This window comes from Neoarius graeffei, chromosome 14 (genome assembly GCF_027579695.1).
Source record: "Neoarius graeffei isolate fNeoGra1 chromosome 14, fNeoGra1.pri, whole genome shotgun sequence".
In the NCBI taxonomy this organism is placed as follows: Eukaryota; Metazoa; Chordata; class Actinopteri; order Siluriformes; family Ariidae; genus Neoarius; species Neoarius graeffei.
This window is the reverse complement of record NC_083582.1, coordinates 62,849,280-62,870,448: the sequence shown is the minus strand read 5'-3', so window position 1 is coordinate 62,870,448 and position 21,169 is coordinate 62,849,280. Positions and strand designations below refer to the sequence as shown.

General features: G+C 42.8%; 1 protein-coding gene across 1 annotated transcript; it reads left to right on the top strand.

The window, feature by feature from the left end:
- Nucleotides 1-203: 203 nt before the first annotated feature.
- On the top strand, nt 204-15,680 carry fbxo11b (F-box protein 11b). Its single transcript, XM_060940205.1, is given in 25 exon segments — nt 204-718; nt 3,198-3,325; nt 3,566-3,647; nt 4,362-4,506; nt 6,507-6,522; nt 6,524-6,604; nt 6,606-6,638; nt 6,764-6,827; nt 6,830-6,846; nt 6,946-7,078; nt 7,170-7,276; nt 7,393-7,504; nt 7,799-7,905; nt 10,111-10,248; nt 10,338-10,555; nt 10,794-10,974; nt 11,105-11,227; nt 11,314-11,399; nt 11,553-11,629; nt 11,866-12,009; nt 12,122-12,232; nt 12,320-12,427; nt 12,516-12,624; nt 12,740-12,838; nt 13,932-15,680. Coding segments are annotated over 25 exon segments (2,637 nt in total). The 5' UTR covers nt 204-630; the 3' UTR covers nt 14,062-15,680.
- The last annotated feature ends 5,489 nt before the right edge of the window (nt 15,681-21,169 follow it).

Genomic DNA, 21,169 nt, shown 5'->3' with positions numbered 1-21,169 from the left:
CCCTGCCTCTCGCTGATAGTCAGGTGGGATTGGCTCCAGCTCCAGATAGTTGATAATATCGCCCAGCACTGTGAAAGAAGTTCCCAGCTTGTGACATGACGTGTCGTGCGTTCACGTTCTCGCGCCCTGCATGCTGAGCATGACGCCCATGACTCCTGCGATGTTTATTAACAGGTTATAGAGCAGGAATAGAGCGTGCACATTGTGGTTCGGAGCGCGAGCGGATGCAGTGCGCGTTTCATTGGTGAATAGAGGGATCCCTTGTGATGCCCCCCCACTTCCCTCTCTCCCTCTCGCGCGCGCGCTGTCTGCGAGTGAGTTAGCGTTAATGGCTCCTCCTGCGCGAGAGAGAGAGAGACACCGAGCTCCAGCACCGAGTCGAGCAGCACAGGGGCAGCTGTCCCAACACCCCGAAAAAAAAAAAAAAAAAAAAAACAACAACCTAGCTCTCCGTCAGCGGAATTCGAAGTGTTTACGCATTGACTTGGTTGATTTTAAACACAGGATCCTCATGTTAACGACTAAAGACGAACGTTAGAGGAAAGGGTTGTTATTTTTTGAAACAAGCAAACACACACACACACACACACACTCACACACAAAAAAAAAAAAAAAAAGCCAACTCGCCAAATGAACTCCGTCAGAGCGACTAACAGAAGACCCAGGCGAGTATCGAGGCCGCGCCCGGTGCAGCCCGAGAGGAACAACGGCGAAAGAGGTGAGACCGAGACGCGCTCAATGCGCCACCATACAACGACAATATCCTGATTTTATCGTCTTTAAACGCAGTTCCGTCGGGGTGTTTTTACCCGACCCGGCTGCTTGGAAACCTCGAAGAACGAGACGCTTCAGCAGGAAACGTCGAGGCTGATACAGGCCAGGCCAGGCCGCGCTTTGTTTAGGCTTACAAATGTTAGCTTCTCGGCTAAGTCTGGGATTAGAGCTAAAACTCAGAGTCATTGTAAAGTTCGTGGACCTTCACTTAAATACATGACGCCTGGATGTCCGGTCTGGATAAGGATATTAAACAGTGTGTTTTGTTGTTCAGGAAACATGACAAAAACTTGTGTTTGGACATTAAATCTGTGTTGCGCAGCTGGTTAGCTAGCTAGCTAGCTAGCTAGCCGGTGGGCTGCCATTTTGGAAAGGGGGGGGTTGTATATGTAGTAATAGCTAATGTTAGCTAAGCTAGCGTACTGGCTAACTGTCTATCTATCTATATCTATTTATCTGTCTGGTTATTTATCTACCGTCCAGCTTGTCAGGCAAACAAAATATCTGAATGGATGATACAGGAAAGAAGGACGTATGCACAGTGTGTGGGTGTAAACTGTAACTACTGCTGTGTTACAGCATTGCTTTAAATGCGCTGTTTTATTTCAAACAGATTACTGAGTAGCCTAGCTAGCTAGCTCGGTGAGGTGAGTAATTAAGCGAACTAGCCACCAGCAACTACGCAGTTGGGTTCAGATTGAACACAGCAGTGGGGAGAAAAATTGCTCGTATTTCAGGATTGCATGATTTGTTTATGTTGGGTAACTGTCAAGCCAGTCAGTGTTGGTATTAAGGGTCATGTCAACAGTAGGTAGCTAACTGGAAACGCCATGGTTTCACTAAACATCTCATTCGACAAGGCCTCGGTTTGCTTGCAGTCATAGACTACTTTATGTGGTGTAATCAGAAAGCATCGGTTTAACCCTTTTCACCCAACATGGATTTAAGGGGTGTTTTGTGGCTTCACTTGCTGACAAACACGTAACCGGACAGGTACACCTCTGGATACTGTTGGACTTTGTATTGGGGCTGTCAGACATATTTCTTGTGAGTATGTTGGGCTGATCAGTCATTTGTTTGCCTTTGCTATCTGAAGTAATTCATTGTCATTGCCATTATTATTATTAGTTGTCTGTAGTGCATTTCATGTGTTTTTTGCATATGAGAAGTGACCTCACGTTTCATATTCCGTAATAACCATGATGCAACGACTGTCAGGTCCGATACTGCTCAGAAACACCGACTCGGTATCCGAATGCCTTGTATTCTCTGGACATGTGGTGTTAACTTGCACAACATGACGTAAACTGTCCTAAAGACTGTCATGTTTTGCAAAGCTTGCAGAGCCGACGCTGGTTTACCGTAATATCTTACCTTTTATACACGCACACCTGTTTCGTGCTGTTTTCGATCCACGTGCAGGTGTTGGTTCATTCATTTTGGCATATATGTCTAAGCAAGCGAATCCAGTCTTGTGCTAAAATACATCCTGTGACATGTTCGACACGTGGCTGTAAATCTGTCAACGTGTTGCTTTTTCGAGAAGACCAGCCAAGATCTTAATATTTATCCATCAGTATTGCAATACTCACTCACTTTACTCTGACATGGACGCTTAAATGGAGAAGAGTAAGCATTTCGGTGTCTTGTCAGTGATTAAGTCTACCTGAAATAGGTGTAAGAGGATAAGGGTTATTTCCAGTGTCGGTACACAAGATAAGCGCTTCATTTATTTTGTTTAAGTTTTGAATGCTTTTTCCAGGTACCATATTTGCACTAGGAGGGATCAGACTGTAGAACTCTCAGGTGATCAGTGCACCAGATAGGTCGGGTTTTCACACGCAGAGGTGATGAACAGGTAGGGATTCTGCAATACCCTGCAGAACCCTGCACGGTTAATAGCTTATTCAGGTCAAGACAGAATTTGATGGGTAGTCCTAATTTGCAGAATATTATTTATAAAGTAGATCTTTGTCTCTTTTTTTTTTTTTTTCCTTCAAATGTTTGCGATTTTTGGTTGGTGTAAACACAGATCAAGTCTGACCAGAGATTAAGTGACATGAGTCCCTAGCCCTTTACATTTAGATCAGTGGTTTTTGTTGTAGACCTCGGATGATTTTTCTGTGTGTACCTATTTTTACACGTCTGTCTTGCTCTGTGACCGCTAATCTACTTTTGACTTTTTTTTTTTTTAAGTGGGATTCTTAGTAACGCAGTTTTTTGCTGTGCCATTTTCCCCAGGAGGACAGCCTTACAAAAGGGGTTACTTACCCCCAGGAAACGTTTCCTCACTGAAATCACCCAGAAAAGAGAAACTGTACTATAATTATACAGCATAGCTGTCGAGGGTGAGAGGTCCTACTGTAGAATGTGAAATGCAAAGCTGATTGAGGTTTTTCTTCTTTTGTCCCTCCTCTTTGCAGATGAGGACGTCCCTGCAGATGTGGTTGCAGAAGAATCTGGTCCAGGAGCTCAAAACAGTCCATACCAACTCCGCAGAAAGTCCTTGTTGCCCAAGAGAACCGCGTGTCCCACAAAAAGCAGTATGGAGGTAACCGTCAACTGGGGAAACAAACACCATGCGTTACATACGTATCAGTACATTTGTACGTTCTCTTTTAAACACTGTAAAATAGACCATGGCATGAAAATAATAACAGTTTCGTCTATAAGGTGTCTGGGTGGCATAGTTTAAAAATCAGAACACACTTGGGAGATTTAGTAGTGTAAGTGATTGAAACATTTAGTGGTGGCTTTGGTTGTTGGATCGTCTTTCCATTCCTGTTTGCAGGGAGCCTCCACTTCAGCGACAGAAACGTTTGGTCACAGAGCAAAACGTGTCCGAGTGTCAGGGAAGTCCCAAGACCTTCCAGGTGAGTGAAGAAACGTGTGATGGCTTCTCGTTGCTCTGAAAATATAGACATAGAAGCATCTTTTATGGGGATTTGACAGGGAAGGACACTTGAGGAAGAGAAATGCCGAAGACTTTAGCTTTTACTACTCTCACTTAATGAACAACTAATAGGTAGAATGCACATTAGTACAAATTTGTGTACTGTACTGTCTTTGGTCTGTTAAATGCATCTGTATATTTCATTACTGTGGTGTTCTAACAGGGATTCAGTTAATTTAATATCTATGGACACATGGTAGTTTCTTTGCATCATTCAAGACCAACATATATACAGTTTGTCTGTTGCTAAGGAGAGGTATGAACCATCATCATAACTCCCAAATGACAAATAACAACAAAATGTCCTCTTACTGTCAGATTCTACAAGTTAGATTTTTTTTCCCCCCTGAAAGAATATGCACGTATTACTTGTACAGGGATCCTGGTACAGATTTCTCATTGCGAGTCCCAGGAAATGCTGGTCTCTGCAGTTTTGTTCATTAACTGCTTGAAGCTCAGTGGATTTAACAACATTAAGCCATGGACTGTTCTCTTTCTGTTTCATGTCCATGTCTTATTTGAATTTCATAGATCGTAGGCATGTCAGTTGTTGTACATTAGCATAAATGAGGTAGGACAATAAAAGGACAGCAGCAGTACTCTGGTTTAATTTCTGTCCTATTTTATCCTCTAGCTTCCCCTGCAGAACAGTATCTCCAAGAAAAGCTTCCAGATGAGGTGGTCCTGAAGATTTTTTCCTACCTGCTGGAGCAAGACCTATGCCAGGCTGCTTGTGTCTGTAAGCGCTTTAGTGAGCTAGCTAACGACCCTATTCTCTGGTAAGCAATCCATTTTGGGCCTTTAGTTTTTATAGCTAAACTGCAGTCAGTTTTGTTGCTCTTAAATAAGCTGCATTCCTGCACACAACAAACAACGTATTTGCTAAAATATGTTGCTTGTTGCCCTTTGCAGTACCAATAATGCAGAAAGCTGTAATATGAAAATAAGCCAACAGACAAATCTCAACATTTTCTTTTCCAGTGTGATGATCCAGATGAGTGTCTGAGGGTGTTGAATTATGAGATTAGTGTGATCACAAGAATATTTTAAGTTATTCCACAAAATCGAGTCGTCCGTGAGCCGATAGCTTACAAGGCGTGTAGTGTCAAGTCGGCTATAAGCCATGTACTACGAGATTGGGTGGAAGAACTGTTTTATTATAGCTACATTCACTGGATTTTGAGAAACGGAATATTTATTTTTTGCAAATTCGATGAATAAAAACTTTATACAAAATGTCCAAGAAAATCATTTCGGTTTAAGCAGACTTCTTAAAAACTTATCGATGGCTGCATGAATTCACTTTAGTGGGTGTGTTTTAGGGATGGCGAAAACTAAAAAAAATCTTGACCGACCACCGAGCCTCATTAGCCGGTTAAAGTCGGTTAACCTATGAGTTTAAACAGGGATGCAAACGGCACGCCTTTTTCACGGCTCGTGCAGATCCGATTTTTTTTTGGGGGGGGGGGGGCGTTGGAGTGTCTGAATAATTTCATCAGAGTAAATTCTGTATTAAAATTACTACATAAGCAAATGCCGTTACAGTCCACGAAAAAGCCGTGAAAAAGTCGGCATCTGCGCCTTTAGTTTGTGTGGAGAGAGATGATCTGCAATAACATGCATTGTTGGCTAAAGACCGAAACATACTTTCAGAATGCACTGGCCAAGGCAGAACTAAACTCCATGTGCCTTCTAATAATAATTAAAAAAAAAAAACAGAATAGTAATTTGTAAGCTAAAAAGCCTGTCTCTACACTTTTTTCTTTCGCCGAGTGGCAGCAGGAGGGCGGGACATGACTGAATGGGTGTTTCTGATTTGTCAGCTGTCTTTAACTGGGGCGGGAGGGCGGGACATGACTGAATGGGTGTTTCTGATTTGTCAGCTGTCGTCCTTACACCGCATGGCACGCCCCAAGTGTTTACAACACAGAATTCCAGGTTCTCCGCTCCAAAATCGGCAGCTTCAAAACGATTGATTTTTTTTTTTTCACCGACAACCAAAAAAAATTTAACCGGTTGACGTTGATTCGGTCAACCACCGGTCAAATGGTCATCGGTTAACATCCCTAGTGTGTTTTATGTATTTTTTTATTTTTGTAGAAAGTGTCACCTTATCCTGCCGAGGTATAGAATAGCTTTAGACATTTAATTCTTCCTTGGACATTTCAGTTCTGTAATTTTCAAACTACTTTGAGCTTTTGAACAAGTCTAAATAAATTCAACAGATTTTAATGCTTGGAGATGAAGAATGTAAACAAACCAGCAAAATGACAGGAGTGTGTTTTGAAAAATGTAGTGGTAGTAGTAATAATAATAATAATAATAATTCTTGGAACCCCCCCCCCCCCCCCCCCCCCCCCCCCCCCCAAAAAAAAAAAAAAACTTTCATTCCTGGGGAGGTATTGTTTTTGCATAGTTTTTATTTCCTCCTTGGTTGGTTCAGTAAAACGCTCTGCCATTTGTTTTTCTCTATTGGCGGTATATGAGCTGATAGCCTAGCAGAGTAGCCAATCAGAGTGCGCGATATCCAGTGAATGCAGATAGAATAATAATGTTGATATGCCTTTATATTCTAGTATAAATTGGCACTAATTTGAATTAAATGTGTACAAATAATATTGCTATTACAAATAATGCTACTGTAAAGTGTTCACACAGTGAAGCACGGTGTATTATTCAGCTAATTTTTTTGGATCATCTGTAAAGAACCTTAATGACAATTTGAATTTCAATAATAAATACAATTAATTTGGATGTTGTTCCTTGATGTGTACCACAGGAAGCGATTGTACATGGGAAGTGTTTGAGTACACGCGGCCCATGATGCATCCAGAGCCAGGGAAATTCTACCAGATAAACCCTGAAGAATATGAGCAAGCCCAATCCATGGAAGGAAAGCTTTCAGCAACTGGTATGAGTGTCTTGAGAAATTTTCAACACCTTCAGTTTGGGCCACGATTAAACAATGAGCATGCTGCTTTCATCATTTTGAGTCTATGCAATAAGTTGATCATTGGCCTTTTTTTTTTTTTACAGTATAAAGGAGCACATGTAAAGCCTGGCTTTGCAGAACATTTTTACAGCAATCCAGCTAGATACAAAGCAGAGAGAATATGCTGGTATGAAATTCTTGTTGCCTTTGCTGGTGTTTGTTCCTAAAAAGTTGGCTTACTTGCCCAACACTTATACCCATCCTCATATTTTGATCTGGTTTGCAGTACTATGACACCATTGAGGATGCACTGGGAGGAGTTCAGGAGGCCCACTTTGATGGGCTGATATTCGTTCATTCTGGAATCTACACAGATGAATGGATCTACATCGAGTCCCCCATTACAATGATTGGTGCAGGTGGGTCTAGTTTGTAATTTAGAGGAATCCAAATACATGTCAGAAGTGTGCCAGATGATGAATTTGAAATATTTTCTCTCCTTTTTAACAGCTCCTGGAAAAGTAGCTGATAAAGTTGTCATTGAGAACACTAGAGATTCAACATTTGTGTTTATGGAAGGTTCAGAAGATGCATATGTCGGTTACATGACCATTAGGGTAAGTTTTGCTTATCCCTCCCAATTTCTTAAACCGCTTAGTCCAACTATGGTGACAGGATGTCTAAATGGGTGTTTTGGTGTTGGTTTTTTTTTTTTTTTTTTTTGGACATGCAGTTCAACCCAGATGATAAATCAGCTCAGCATCACAATGCACATCACTGCCTGGAGATCACAGTGAACTGCAGCCCGAATATTGACCACTGCATCATCCGCAGCACCTGCACAGGTAACGTTACACCTTGGTGTGTTTTTATTCTGTATTAACCCAGCTTGGCGCATTTGCTGAAAATGTGATTTAATATTTTAACGCTTGCAAAAGAGAGATTTCATTTAAGAGCTTGAAAAATGAGTAAATTTAGGTAGGTTCCTTGTGTTGGAGTAAATATCAAAATGTACCTAATAAGTCACTACTAAATTTTTTTTTTTAAATTTATTATTTTAAAGTCTTTGCATATTTTTGCTACTTGAGCTTCACTAGGCTGTGTTTTACTTCATGGATATTCTCACTGTGGTTTTACAGTGGGGTCAGCAGTGTGTGTAAGTGGCCAAGGTGCATGTCCCACTATCAAGCACTGCAACATCAGTGACTGTGAAAATGTGGGACTCTACATCACCGACCATGCGCAGGTAAGAGCCAGAGCAAAATCTGCAGTACCGTGGAAAGCTGGTTCTCCCTTTCTTCTGGGCCATCAGCAGCAGTTTGTTTATTCATGAAGTCAACTAGAATTGTGTATCTAGATCTTATCAAAAGGGGAAAACCTGCACTCACTAAATAACTTGCATATCAATATTTATAACAGTGCAGTGGGCTAAGTAAGTTGTGTGAGTATTCTCTTTGATCTTTATTTCTGACTGCCCGCATGAGAGTAAAAACATCCAGCAGGGTCTTGGTGCTGATGCAGATGGCAGTGGGCATTAGTCCTTGCTTCATTTCTGCCTAAAGAGACCAGCTTACCCACCTTCTTATCTGTACACTCTGGCTTGGACTGACTGGGTTACAAAGCTTCAGCTTTAATGCTAATAATACTCAGTTAATACAGCTGAGCTTGTCATCTTTTAGATCAGTAACTAGCTGAGCCGAGTTGGTCGCTGACACCCTCCTGAACTAACAGAAGGTAACTGTTGTGTGTCGCTCCATTGCATTCTGCAACTTGGTCTAATTTTGAGTTGTGAACGTCGATGCAAGCTGATATCTTTGAGATCATTGGAAATACTGAACGCGTGTTCCTTTTAAGCAAACTATGGAGATGGAAGTGATTTCGGCTTCAAATATTCTAAATGAAACCTTAGCTTCTGTTTTGAAGACGTGCTCAGTCTCATGGAAGGCAATTCCAGTGTAATGTGTTGAAGAGCATTCAGGTGCATACAAACTAAAAAACTATTGTTCAAAATTAACCCCAACCTGTCAGTCAGTCAGCGCGCAGCTCTACGGGTGCATGCCTGTACCCATGCCCCATATGGTTTAATAGCCAATATGCTGAAATAAGATGGCTACACGGGTACTGCCCTAATGCCATCCTGGTCCCAACTGGTCCTCATTCATCTCATCTCATTATCTCTAGCCGCTTTATCCTGTTCTACAGGGTCGCAGGCAAGCTAGAGCCTATCCCAGCTGACTACGGGCGAAAGGCGGGGTACACCCTGGACAAGTCGCCAGGTCATCACAGGGCTGACACATAGACACAGACAACCATTCACACTCACATTCACACCTACGGTCAATTTAGAGTCACCAGTTAACCTAACCTGCATGTCTTTGGACTGTGGGGGAAACCGGAGCACCCGGAGGAAACCCACGCGGACACGGGGAGAACATGCAAACTCCACACAGAAAGGCCCTCACCGGCTACGGGGCTCGAACCCGGACCTTCTTGCTGTGAGGCGGCAGCGCTAACCACTACACCACCATGCCGCCCCCAACTGGTCCTGTGTTTGGATACACATGGTTGAAGCTTGTAAAAATTAACCGCTTTATTTTTTTTTCAAGGGCCGCACAGTGGTGTAGTGGTTAGCGCTGTCGCCTCACAGCAAGAAGGTCCTGGGTTCGAGCCCCGGGGCCGGCGAGGGCCTTTCTGTGTGAAGTTTGCATGTTCTCCCCGTGTCCGTGTGGGTTTCCTCCAGGTGCTCCGGTTTCCCCCACAGTCCAAAGACATGCAGGTTAGGTTAACTGGTGACTCTAAATTGACCGTAGGTGTGAATGTGAGTGTGAATGGTTGTCTGTGTCTGTGTGTCAGCCCTGTGATGACCTGGCGACTTGTCCAGGGTGTACCCCGCCTTTCGCCCGTAGTCAGCTGGGATAGGCTCCAGCTTGCCTGCGACCCTGTAGAAGGATAAAGCGGCTAGAGATAATGAGATGAGATAATGAGATTTTTTTTCAAGCTTTTCACAATTAGTCATAGCAATAATGTGGCTAGTGTGGTAAAGTTAGAAGTCTGGTGGTATCTTTGCCACACTTGTGAGATGACTGTAATATTTACTCTAAATGACTGCTTATTCAAGGGAGCCCTCTTGTGGACTCAGGAGGTTTAAGCAATAGACATTTATGATACCCATTATAACTAGACAACGCTGGAGGATATTACGCCTAATAACATATTGTTTTGCTGTTGTGATTACACATAATTGTGTGTTGGTCATTGTTTAAGCATGATCCTTGTGTAAAACCAGTGTTTTCCTTACAGTGAGGTGTGAATATTCAGCATTTACTGAAAGTCAATACAGACATTTTATTAAATATGTCGGCAACATCTGGTTATATAGGATAGTGAACACTTAAAAAAAAAAAAACAGTAGAGAGCTGTTGTTATAATTGGGTTTGTTTGACATTTCTAGGGCATTTATGAAGATAATGAAATCTCCAACAATGCATTAGCGGGGATCTGGGTGAAAAACCATGGCAACCCAATCATCCGGCGGAACCATATCCATCATGGCAGGGACGTTGGTGTTTTCACATTTGACCATGGCATGGTAGGATCAAGGCTCCATTTTGGCTTTATGATCTCATTGCTCGCTACCAGCCATTAAGTGAAATACCTGTTTTTTGTCTCCCTCTACAGGGCTACTTTGAGAGCTGCAACATCCACAGAAACAGAATTGCAGGTTTTGAGGTAAAGGCGTATGCCAACCCCACAGTGGTGCGCTGTGAAATTCACCACGGCCAGACAGGAGGCATCTACGTGCACGAGAAGGGCCGGGGCCAGTTCATAGAGAATAAGATCTACGCTAATAACTTTGCTGGTGTGTGGATCACATCAAATAGTGACCCCACCATTAGGTTAGTGTTCCATACCTGTCCATTTTTTTTTTTTCCCCTCCTTAGGGATGTGTGAAACTTTGAGACAAGGTTGTTATCAGAGTTGTCTTACCTGCTTGCATTGTAGATATTCAAAACTCACTACAGTTTGGGTTTCTTATGTATGTATTCATATTAAAATTACAGACTGGCTACATTACAGATGCTTATGTTTGTCAGTACTACAGTTGCTTAATTGTGTGTTATATTTTTCCTCCAGGGGTAATGCCATCTTCAATGGAAACCAAGGGGGCGTTTACATATTTGGTGATGGTAGAGGTCTCATAGAGGGCAATGATATTTATGGAAACGCCCTGGCTGGTATTCAGATCCGAACCAACAGCTGCCCTATAGTCAGACACAACAAGATACATGATGGACAGCATGGCGGAATCTATGTGGTGAGTATAGACTTATTTTATTAGGAGGGCGCTGATATTTTTATAGATATTGCTATAAAGTGGCTGTAATTATATTCACCCATGTTTTATTGTGTGTGTGTGTGTGTGTGTAATGCTCACATGTTTATAGCACGAGAAGGGCCAGGGTGTTATTGAGGAGAATGAAGTGTACAGCAACACTCTGGCAGGAGTGTGGGTGACCACGGGGAGCACGCCGGTGCTCAGGCGGAACAGGATACACAGCGGAAAGCAGGTGAGGAGATCCTTCACCTTTTCCATCTCCTGTCTCACTTTACGTTGTGCTTTATCGCGTTCATTCTGAGTGATCTCTGTTGATAGGTTGGAGTGTATTTCTACGATAATGGCCATGGAGTATTGGAAGATAACGATATCTACAACCACATGTACTCTGGCGTACAAATCAGGTAGGATAATCATCTGAAGTTATAGATGTGTTATATATGCTTGTTATGTCAGTGGGTTTTAGTGTCTTTGTGTGTGTATGTGAGGACTCTGTTCCAAATATTTATGTAAATTGCGTACCTACAACATGTCCAATCCTTTTCATGTTGACACAGAACTGGAAGCAACCCTAAGATTAGACGAAACAAAATCTGGGGAGGGCAGAATGGAGGCATTCTTGTTTACAACTCTGGTAAGTTAATTATGTGGCACCTCCCTCCTCCATTCCCTGCTTAATGGAGCTCTGAGCCCAAACTGGCCAATCCTTTTCTTTTTTTTTTTTCCCCTCCACCTTCCTTCTTTTGGATGTATTAGGGCTGTGTCAGTGCAGCTAAAGCAACTATTTTTGGATTATGGATCTGATTGTAATACAGAAGACCAGTGTCGAACGTTTTATGGCATTTTTTTTTTTTTCTTCCCCCTCTTCAGGGTTGGGCTTCATTGAGGACAATGAGATATTTGACAATGCCATGGCAGGAGTATGGATCAAGACCGACAGCAACCCCACCCTACGCAGGAACAAGATCCATGACGGCCGGGATGGCGGTATCTGCATATTCAACGGCGGAAGGGGTGAGGCCCAAGAAATGGAAGTTTTTGCAAATGCAAATGAACAGCAATGCGTTAGACCAGTGTGATCTATGATTATGGGTTTGGACCTGACTATAAATATTTCTGCATGCAGGATTGCTGGAGGAAAATGACATCTTCAGAAACGCCCAGGCTGGCGTCCTCATTAGTACCAACAGTCACCCAGTGTTGAGGAAGAACCGAATATTTGATGGCTTTGCTGCAGGTCAGTTGGCTGTTGTACGCTTTACGAAATCATCATGTGACATGCTTTACGATAGCAGTCGTTTTATTTATCGTTTCTTCCCTTTAGGTATTGAGATAACAAACCATGCTACCGCAACTTTAGAAGGCAATCAAATATTCAATAACCGATTTGGAGGGCTGTTTCTTGCCTCTGGCGTCAACGTCACAATGAAAGGTAATTGCTGTTGTTGAACGCCATAACTGCCGTTTGTCTCGTCTTGCTGGGCGACCTGTAATGCAGCCATTCCTTGTTAATCTTTCAGACAACAAAATTATGAACAATCAGGATGCCATAGAGAAAGCTGTGAGCAGAGGTCAGTGCCTGTACAAGATTTCCAGTTACACCAGCTATCCCATGCACGATTTTTACAGGTATGGTAACTGGTGTGGTGATCACATCGTTGAAACATGGCTGGAATTTTAAGTTTACTGTGCGTTAATGTACTTTTTTTTTTTTTTTCCCCCCTTTTTCTCTTTGCGGATTCAGGTGCCACACCTGTAACACAACAGACAGAAATGCAATCTGCGTGAACTGTATTAAGAAGTGCCACCAAGGGCATGATGTCGAGTTTATACGACATGATAGGTTAGTCTTGTGCTTTTATTGTTCGTAATCCATGTCCCTATTATGCCACTCATTTGCTAAAACGTATATGACCGTAAAGGCAGGGGAGGCAGTTTTGGAGAAACCAGCAAGAGTAAGCTAGATTTGGGAAAAATCCCGCCCGCTCCTTTCAAAGCCGCCACTCCAAAACACACGAACGCGTGCTGGTGGGCGAGTTCACGAACGAGTGTAGCGCATCAGTGTCATGGTCAACTACCTCATATATCACGTGCAAGAAAACACATTACTTTGTCATAATGAATGTAAACAACGAATAGGGCTATTGTTAGGAATCGCAGGTGGCGACAGACTCGCTAGCCTTAGCAATGCGTCTGCCTAACCTTGTGTAAGACTCCAGTCACGTGCACAGGCAGAGTGCGTGAAGGTTGGCAGGCAGTCCAATAATTTCATTCAGAATGAAGTGATTAAATGGGAGCTGCTACAGATGATGATTTGTTGTCTTCTTGTCAGAGCACTTGATTTATTTGTTGTCGTCGGGATGTAAATAGAATTTCAAGAAATACAGGGCGTTTCAAAAAATTTGATATCGTTCTTGGGATATCTCATCTCATTATCTCTAGCCGCTTTATCCTGCTCTACAGGGTCGCAGGCAAGCTGGAGCCTATCCCAGCTGACTACGGGCGAAAGGCGGGGTACACCCTGGACAAGTCGCCAGGTCATCACAGGGCTGACACATAGACACAGACAACCATTCACACTCACATTCACACCTACGGTCAATTTAGAGTCACCAGTTAACCTAACCTGCATGTCTTTGGACTGTGGGGGAAACCGGAGCACCCGGAGGAAACCCACGCGGACACGGGGAGAACATGCAAACTCCACACAGAAAGGCCCTCGCCGGCCCCGGGGCTCGAACCCAGGACCTTCTTGCTGTGAGGCGACAGCGCTAACCACTACACCACCGTGCCGCCGCCTTGGGATATTTACATCTCAAATTTTTGAAACAGCCTGTATAACAAAAATGCTTCTAAAATAAATGACCTACCCTGCCTTTAACTGAATAATATAATTGAAACTTTTTTTTTTGTTGAATTTTGCCAAATCCATGTAGGTTTTTCTGTGACTGTGGTGCGGGAACGCTGTCGAACCCTTGCACGTTAGCTGGAGAGCCGACACATGACACGGACACTCTGTATGACTCGGCACCTCCTATAGAGTCTAACACATTACAACACAACTGAGGCTCACCCTGTTCTCCATCTCGGCACCCTGGTCTTTAATTTTATCCTGTCTACAAAGCAAGAGCTTCTATAACTTTTTGGTCTTAGAAAGACTCTGCGTACAAAGCGACAGGACAACAAACCTTTTAAACTTGAATAAATTGTTGTATGGTAAAGGAAACCATCTCTGCCTATTTGCTGGATAGAGATGTCTCGATATTGTTTAAAGCGTTCTGATGCAAGCGGAGGTGAGAGATTCCCTGTTCATTTTCAGTTGGCTCTCAATCTGCAGAGAGTTACTAGATGACTAAAGCTTTGGAAGAGTTAAGAGCTGCACAGAGAAGCAATATGTTGACTCAGGATTCTGGAGATTAAGAGAAGAGACGACAGTGGCATCAACTTTCAGCAGAAGAACGATGGAAACGTCCAAACCGATAAGCCTGTGCAGTCTCTGTGTTGCGTGCAGGTTCAGGTAAAGTTCTTTTGCAGGTTTGTACAGACGTAACGGTGGCCAGAAACACACAGCCATCTCCCCTCCCCCAGAGACGCTGCCTGGATAAGAGGGAGAGCCATGATGACATGGCTTCCTTGGCAACTGTTTCTAGGTAACAGATATACTGGTTACATGTATGGTTAAAAAAAAAAAATGGAAAAAAAATGTGGTTAGCACTTGCTTTTTTTTTTTGTTTGTTTTTTTTTCCTTTTTTTTTAAACGTTAATGTTATTCTGATCAACAAATATGATTTTAATGCTTTCTCATGTAGTTTTGTATTTTCAAGCAAAAATCTTACAGTATTTGAATGTCTTTTATTTTATTATATATTATAATTATTATTGTTATTAATATTTTCGTTAGCGCATGTTAGGCTTGTAATCATACTGTGTCTCAGCATATAAATTCTTTCTGTGAAAGAGGAATAGTGAAAAAAAAAAAGATTTGGAAAACACTACAATGTCCTCCAGCTATGGTTTTCGATAGGCAAGGTGTGGAACAGTTGTCAAATGTGTGGCAGTTTTTTGTTTTTTTCTTTTATTTATTTTGCCCCCTCCAACTTTTTTTTTAAATGTCTGCCTCAATGTTTGAAAAAGTAATATTTAACCAGACTTTAAAGTGCTAATAAGGTCCCAAAGGAAATGGAAGTGTTTTTGAACACTGGAACACTTATAATGTTTGTGAAGTCCTGCTTCACTTACACTTTTATTCTTGTCCATAGAATTAATTTCATGGACAGTGATGAGTATATCTCCCAGTTTTATTAGAATATATTATTTTTCTTTTGGCTCTTGGCCCATTTATGTGCCTGTTTTTTGTGTGATGAATATAATAATTGAAAAGCATTGCTGGAGTTTGCCATGTTTTAAGGCCCTGGCCTCTTCGAAGCTGAAACACAAATCTCTAAGGCCTCATTTGTCTTTTTGCCCCTCTCTTCATCCCCATCTCTGTGTAATGTGGTGACTGTGGCTTCTCATGCTGCCGCAATTGTATGCATGTACCATAACATCTAGACTTAATATATTGTGAAGTATTCAATAACCATTACGTAGATGCTAGTGTGAATTCAAAAAGGGTTTAATTTCCTAGAAAACAAAAGAAAAAGGAAACTGGTCATTTTTAAGAAAATAAACTTTATTAGATCATGGCTCATGGCTTTATTTGGTGTCAAATTGTTTAGAAATGTCAGTGTGTTTTAAAGCTTATTGTTGGATTTTTTTTTTTTTTTCCTTTCCAAAAACACCCCACTCTTGGCTTGTCACACCACTCATATGGTGCTGCTTGTAGACCTATTGAACACCTACTATTCTGTTGCTTACCGCAATGTGTAAACCTTCAGATCTGGGTTATGTGGTTTTATCAACCTTTGGCTTATTGCCTTCCTTACCGCCATTCTTCCATGCGTGCATATTATCAGCATAAAAGCAGACCAGTAGTGTGGGTTTTTTTTTTTTTAAGAGCATGATAAACATGGCTCAGTGTTGGATACTGATACTGTAAAATGTAGTGCCATGGTGGTTGCAGGTGTAGCCTGGCTGTAAGTATCCAATACGCTGAGCAGTCTTTGTACACCAAGCAAATATTGAGAGAGCAAAGTCCTTAAATCCGCAATGCTCCGCACTATTGGAGAATTTTACTGCAGCTTGGCCCAGAGGGTTTTATCCTGTCACTGATAAGACATCTAGGTCATTATTGACTCAATTCATAAAGCCCAGGCTTTCCTCAACACCCAGGTAAATATGGGTGTTCTCTGCGCAAACAAGCTAAACAAGGGCCCTTCAAATTCTACAACAGAGGCTGTGTTGACTGAGACCGGTTTGACACACACACAGCCTATCATCATTTCGTATAAAGCTGCAATCAAGATAAAACTGATCCGAGCGCACACAATTGCCTCGGCTGATTATCCCCCCCCCACCCACCCCACCATAGGCCTATTTTATGGATAATTAACCATTGATTTGCTTTTAATTTTGCTGTTAAAAACTTAATTACAGCGTGACTTGGCCCTTGAAGTTTTCTCTCGCTTGTGTATACGACGATTTTAGCAAACGTGCTTGAATGATTTTTGGAAACCTGGTTTTATGTCCATCATGGTCCACGATGTGTGACCAAAATCATTTAAAAAGGACAGGATATGACTCTCGAGGTTAACATTTTGTTTGGACTTTATTTTGATTAGCACTTTTTTTTTTTAAACATAAGGGTCTGTCTCATGTCTTCCCCCAAATCTGATCTGTCATAAACACAAAAAGGATGCCTGTGTTGCTGGATATTTTCTAATCACCTTGAGAAATGTCTGCATTCCTGCTGTATACTGTAGATGGCATTCAAAGGTGTGTGTGTGCACGCATCAACATTTCACATTATCGTGGTGTTCAGTTAGATATATGTACGTTACTAACAGCCAGGACTCGTGCTTAATTGAAAGAAAACCTATTGTTTGCACATACTCTTGGCCTTGAGCTGCTTATCTGTTAATGTGTGCTCTGGTGGCACAGTGGTTTTGAATGAAGCGAGTATCTTGAGAATTGTTTAGAACGTTTGTACAACAGCCTTGTGTCTTTTTATACACAGTTTTTATTGGATAAAATTAATTTTCCTGGAAATCCAAACCTATCTACGAGCTTTGTAATCTTAGGAATAAACAAATTACTCAACCTAGTAATCAAATATACCATGCACTGGATGAAATTATGGATTCTCCGAGGTGACTGGCATAGTCCTGTTTATTGAGGGGCACAGCCCTGAAGAAAATAGTACTATGCCAGTTACGAAAGAGAATCCATAATTACCGATGTCTCTCAGTGCATGGTATATTAGATTTATATCCCTCATCAAAAATTCCAAACTAAAAGTGTTAAGATTTTATGCCAAGATTCACTCACTGGAGGCAGCCAAGTTTGTCAAAGGACGCAACCTTTGACCTGCGCACATGCAATGTACGGTACCATGTTGTCGCCTGCCTCGCTAGGCACGATCATGATACATAGCTCTACACACCCAGAAATGCTCGCGGAGCCACAGCTGTCGTATATCCAGGGGCGGCACGGTGGTGTAGTGGTTAGCGCTGTCGCCTCACAGCAAGAAGGTCCGGGTTCGAGCCCCGGGGCCGGCGAGGACCTTTCTGTGCGGAGTTTGGATGTTCTCCCCGTGTCCGCGTGGGTTTCCTCCGGGTGCTCCGGTTTCCCCCACAGTCCAAAGACATGCAGGTTAGGTTAACTGGTGACTCTAAATTGACCGTAGGTGTGAATGTGAGTGTGAATGGTTGTCTGTGTCTATGTGTCAGCCCTGTGATGACCTGGCGACCTGTCCAGGGTGTACCCCGCCTTTCACCCGTAGTCAGCTGGGATAGGCTCCAGCTTGCCTGCGACCCTGTAGAAGGATAAAGCGGCTAGAGATGATGAGATGAGATCGTATATCCAGGATATACCATGACTGACTCGCGCCATATCCATCTTTCTTCTAAATTTTGATGTCACGAGATACATTGCTTGATCAATGGTGGAACTATTTTACATCATGTGAGCCATCGTTGGCTAATCCCCTCACAGGAATTTTTTTGATAAGGGATATACAAATTAAGCTATAATAATCAACTGGACTGGATTGACTGACTTTTTTTTTTTTTCTGGTTGCATGCGAAATTTAAAAACGTTCAGCAGTGCTCCTAGTCTGCACCTATTGCAATTTTCTTGCCAAAAGTAATATTAGCATTAACCATGTTATCAGGCAAACCTACTGTACCACATGGATGCACTTTGTAGTAGCAGAGTTATTTACTCAGTTGTTGCGCAATTTATCAGCCCTCCTTGACCTTATCCATTCGTGGAATGAGGAATTTTAAGTCATTTTAAATATTTTGCTGGCTACATGATTAGATCTCATCTTGTGGATACAGGATTTTTCCATGCTCACTGTGCGTTAAGTGTCAGTTTCTGACAAAAGTGCTGCTGTTAGCTGGATATTTTCAGTCGGTGTATTTTTTCTCAGCCCAGCAGAGACAGTAAGCTGTTTAAAAATCCCAGCAAGTTTGGTGTGCCTGATATATACATCTCATCTCATTATCTCTAGCCGCTTTATCCTTCTACAGGGTCGCAGGCAAGCTGGAGCCTATCCCAACTGACTACGGGCGAAAGGCGGGGTACACCCTGGACAAGTCGCCAGGTCATCACAGGGCTGACACATAGACACAGACAACCATTCACACTCACATTCACACCTACGGTCAATTTAGAGTCACCAGTTAACCTAACCTGGGGGAAACCGGAGTACCCGGAGGAAACCCACGGGGAGAACATGCAAACTCCACACAGAAAGGCCCTCGCCGGCCCCGGGGCTCGAACCCAGGACCTTCTTGCTGTGAGGCGACAGCGCTAACCACTACACCACCGTGCCGCCCTGATATATACATACTAGTACAAAACTAATATCCAGCTACCATGTAAATGTCACTTCTGTATCAAATACGATGTGGTCGGTGGTGGTCTTATGGACCGGTTAGAAGTGTAGAAAGCATTTGACAAATGGTGCTTAGGAATAAATGGGTTACACGGGGCATAACCAGACCTTTTACAATGGGCAGGTGGCCAAGTTTGACCCAATGACTTTATTGGCGTGAGAGTGGGTTAAAACAGTAATCTGCATCCATAATGTGGCTATTCCTATCCGTGTACGGCCTGAGTACGATCCCTGCTGGACATAAAGGAAGACTCCTAAACACCATTTGTATGCCATCTAGCAAGTTACTAAATATCAAGTTTAATTCATATAGTGCCTTTCACCAACCCAAGGACATTTAAAAAAAAAACAAAGTAATGGCACTAGTGAAAGAGAAAATAACACCATAGGAGACACAGGCAAGGAAAAAAAAACACGCCCATTTACATGAGCAGAAAGATAACAGATTTGTTCAAAGCACTGAAAAAGTTAGAAGAGTCACAGAGCAGGAGATGAGGGATAGCAGAAAGAGAAGATTTAAGATGAGACTTGAACTTGGGAGGAACTGTACGATGATCCTGGACACCCTGAGAGAGAGAATGCCACAGCTTGGGGGCTGCAACCTTAAACGTCCTGGCACCCATGATGGATAATTTAAATTTGGGGACAGACAACAGACCAGAAGATGAAGATCTGAGACTGCGAATGGGAGAGTTGTGTTGAAGTAATTTCATGAGATGGTGAGGAGTGTAGGCATGGAGTGCTTTAAATGTAAATTTGTAGATCATGTAACATTAGGCTACATCTTATAAAAAAAAAAAAAAAAGGAAGCAAGTGTTTCAAATTCAATTCCATTAGCTAGCAGTAGGATTTTTTTTTCTTCCATCCTGACGCCCTTTAGGTCATTTGGCCTGTCAGTTGCCAGCCTCTTATGAGGCTGTCTGTGTCTATCAAGAGCACACTTGATCTACCACGGGCTTGCTAGAGCTGTCGCAGCTTCACACGGTCAATTTAGAGTCACCAATTAGCCTAACCTGCATGTCTTTGGACTGTGGGGGAAACCGGAGGAAACCCACGCAGACACGGGGAGAACATGCAAACTCCGCACAGAAAGGCCGCTGTTGGCCACCGGGCTCGAACCCAGAACCTTCTTGCTGTGAGGTGACAGTGCTAACCACTACACCACCGTAGTTAGTAATAAAGTGAAAAAATCCAATGTTATGCCTCCAGATAATGTGGTCAGTGAGGGCAGGGAATAGTTCACTTCTATGTTACTGTAGCTATCTACATGTACGTGATGAAATGAATGCCTGAATCTTATCTAGAGATCTTGTCACGGGCATTCTGCTTTTCAGCCAAGATTTGCCAAGTCTTTCAGTTTTGCGTCATATGACACTGGTAAATACCTGAAGAAGAAGAATGAGGTGGCCAGGCTTCACACTAGGGTGGCACTGGCCAACACTTGGCTACATCCCTATTGGTCGAGTCAATAATTGTAGCCAACACAATGTGACTTCCATGACAAAATGGCCAATGTGTTTCTTAGAGAACAACAACTTTATTCATCACACGCTTGTGAAATTCCTCTCTCCATTTAACCCATCTGAAGCAGTGAGCACACACACATACCCCGAGCAGTGGGCAGCCATGCTAACAGTGCCTGCAGAGCAGTTAGGAGTTAGGTGCCTCGCTCAAGGGCACCTCAGCCCAAGGCCATCCCATATTAACCAAACCGCATGTCTTTGAACTGTAGGCGAAACCGGCGTAAACCCACGCAGACATGGGTAGAACATGCACCCTCCACACAGAAAGGCCCCCACTGGCTCGAACCCAGGACCCTCTTGCTGTGAGGCAACAGTACTAACCATGACACCATCGTGCCACCCGGAGAAAGGACATCCATCCATTATCTGTAGCTGCTTATCCTGTTCTACAGGGTCGCAGGTAAGCTGAAGCCTATCCCAGCTGACTATGGACGAGAGGCGGGGTACACCCTGGACAAGTCGCCAGGTTATCGCAGGGCTGACACATAGAGACAAACAACCATTCACACTCATGGTCAATTTAGAGCCACCAATTAGCCTAACCTGCATGTCTTTGGACTGTGGGGGAAACCGGAGCACCCAGAGGAAACCCACGCAGACATGGGTAGAACATGCAAACTCCACACACAAAGCCCCCCACTGACTGCTGGGC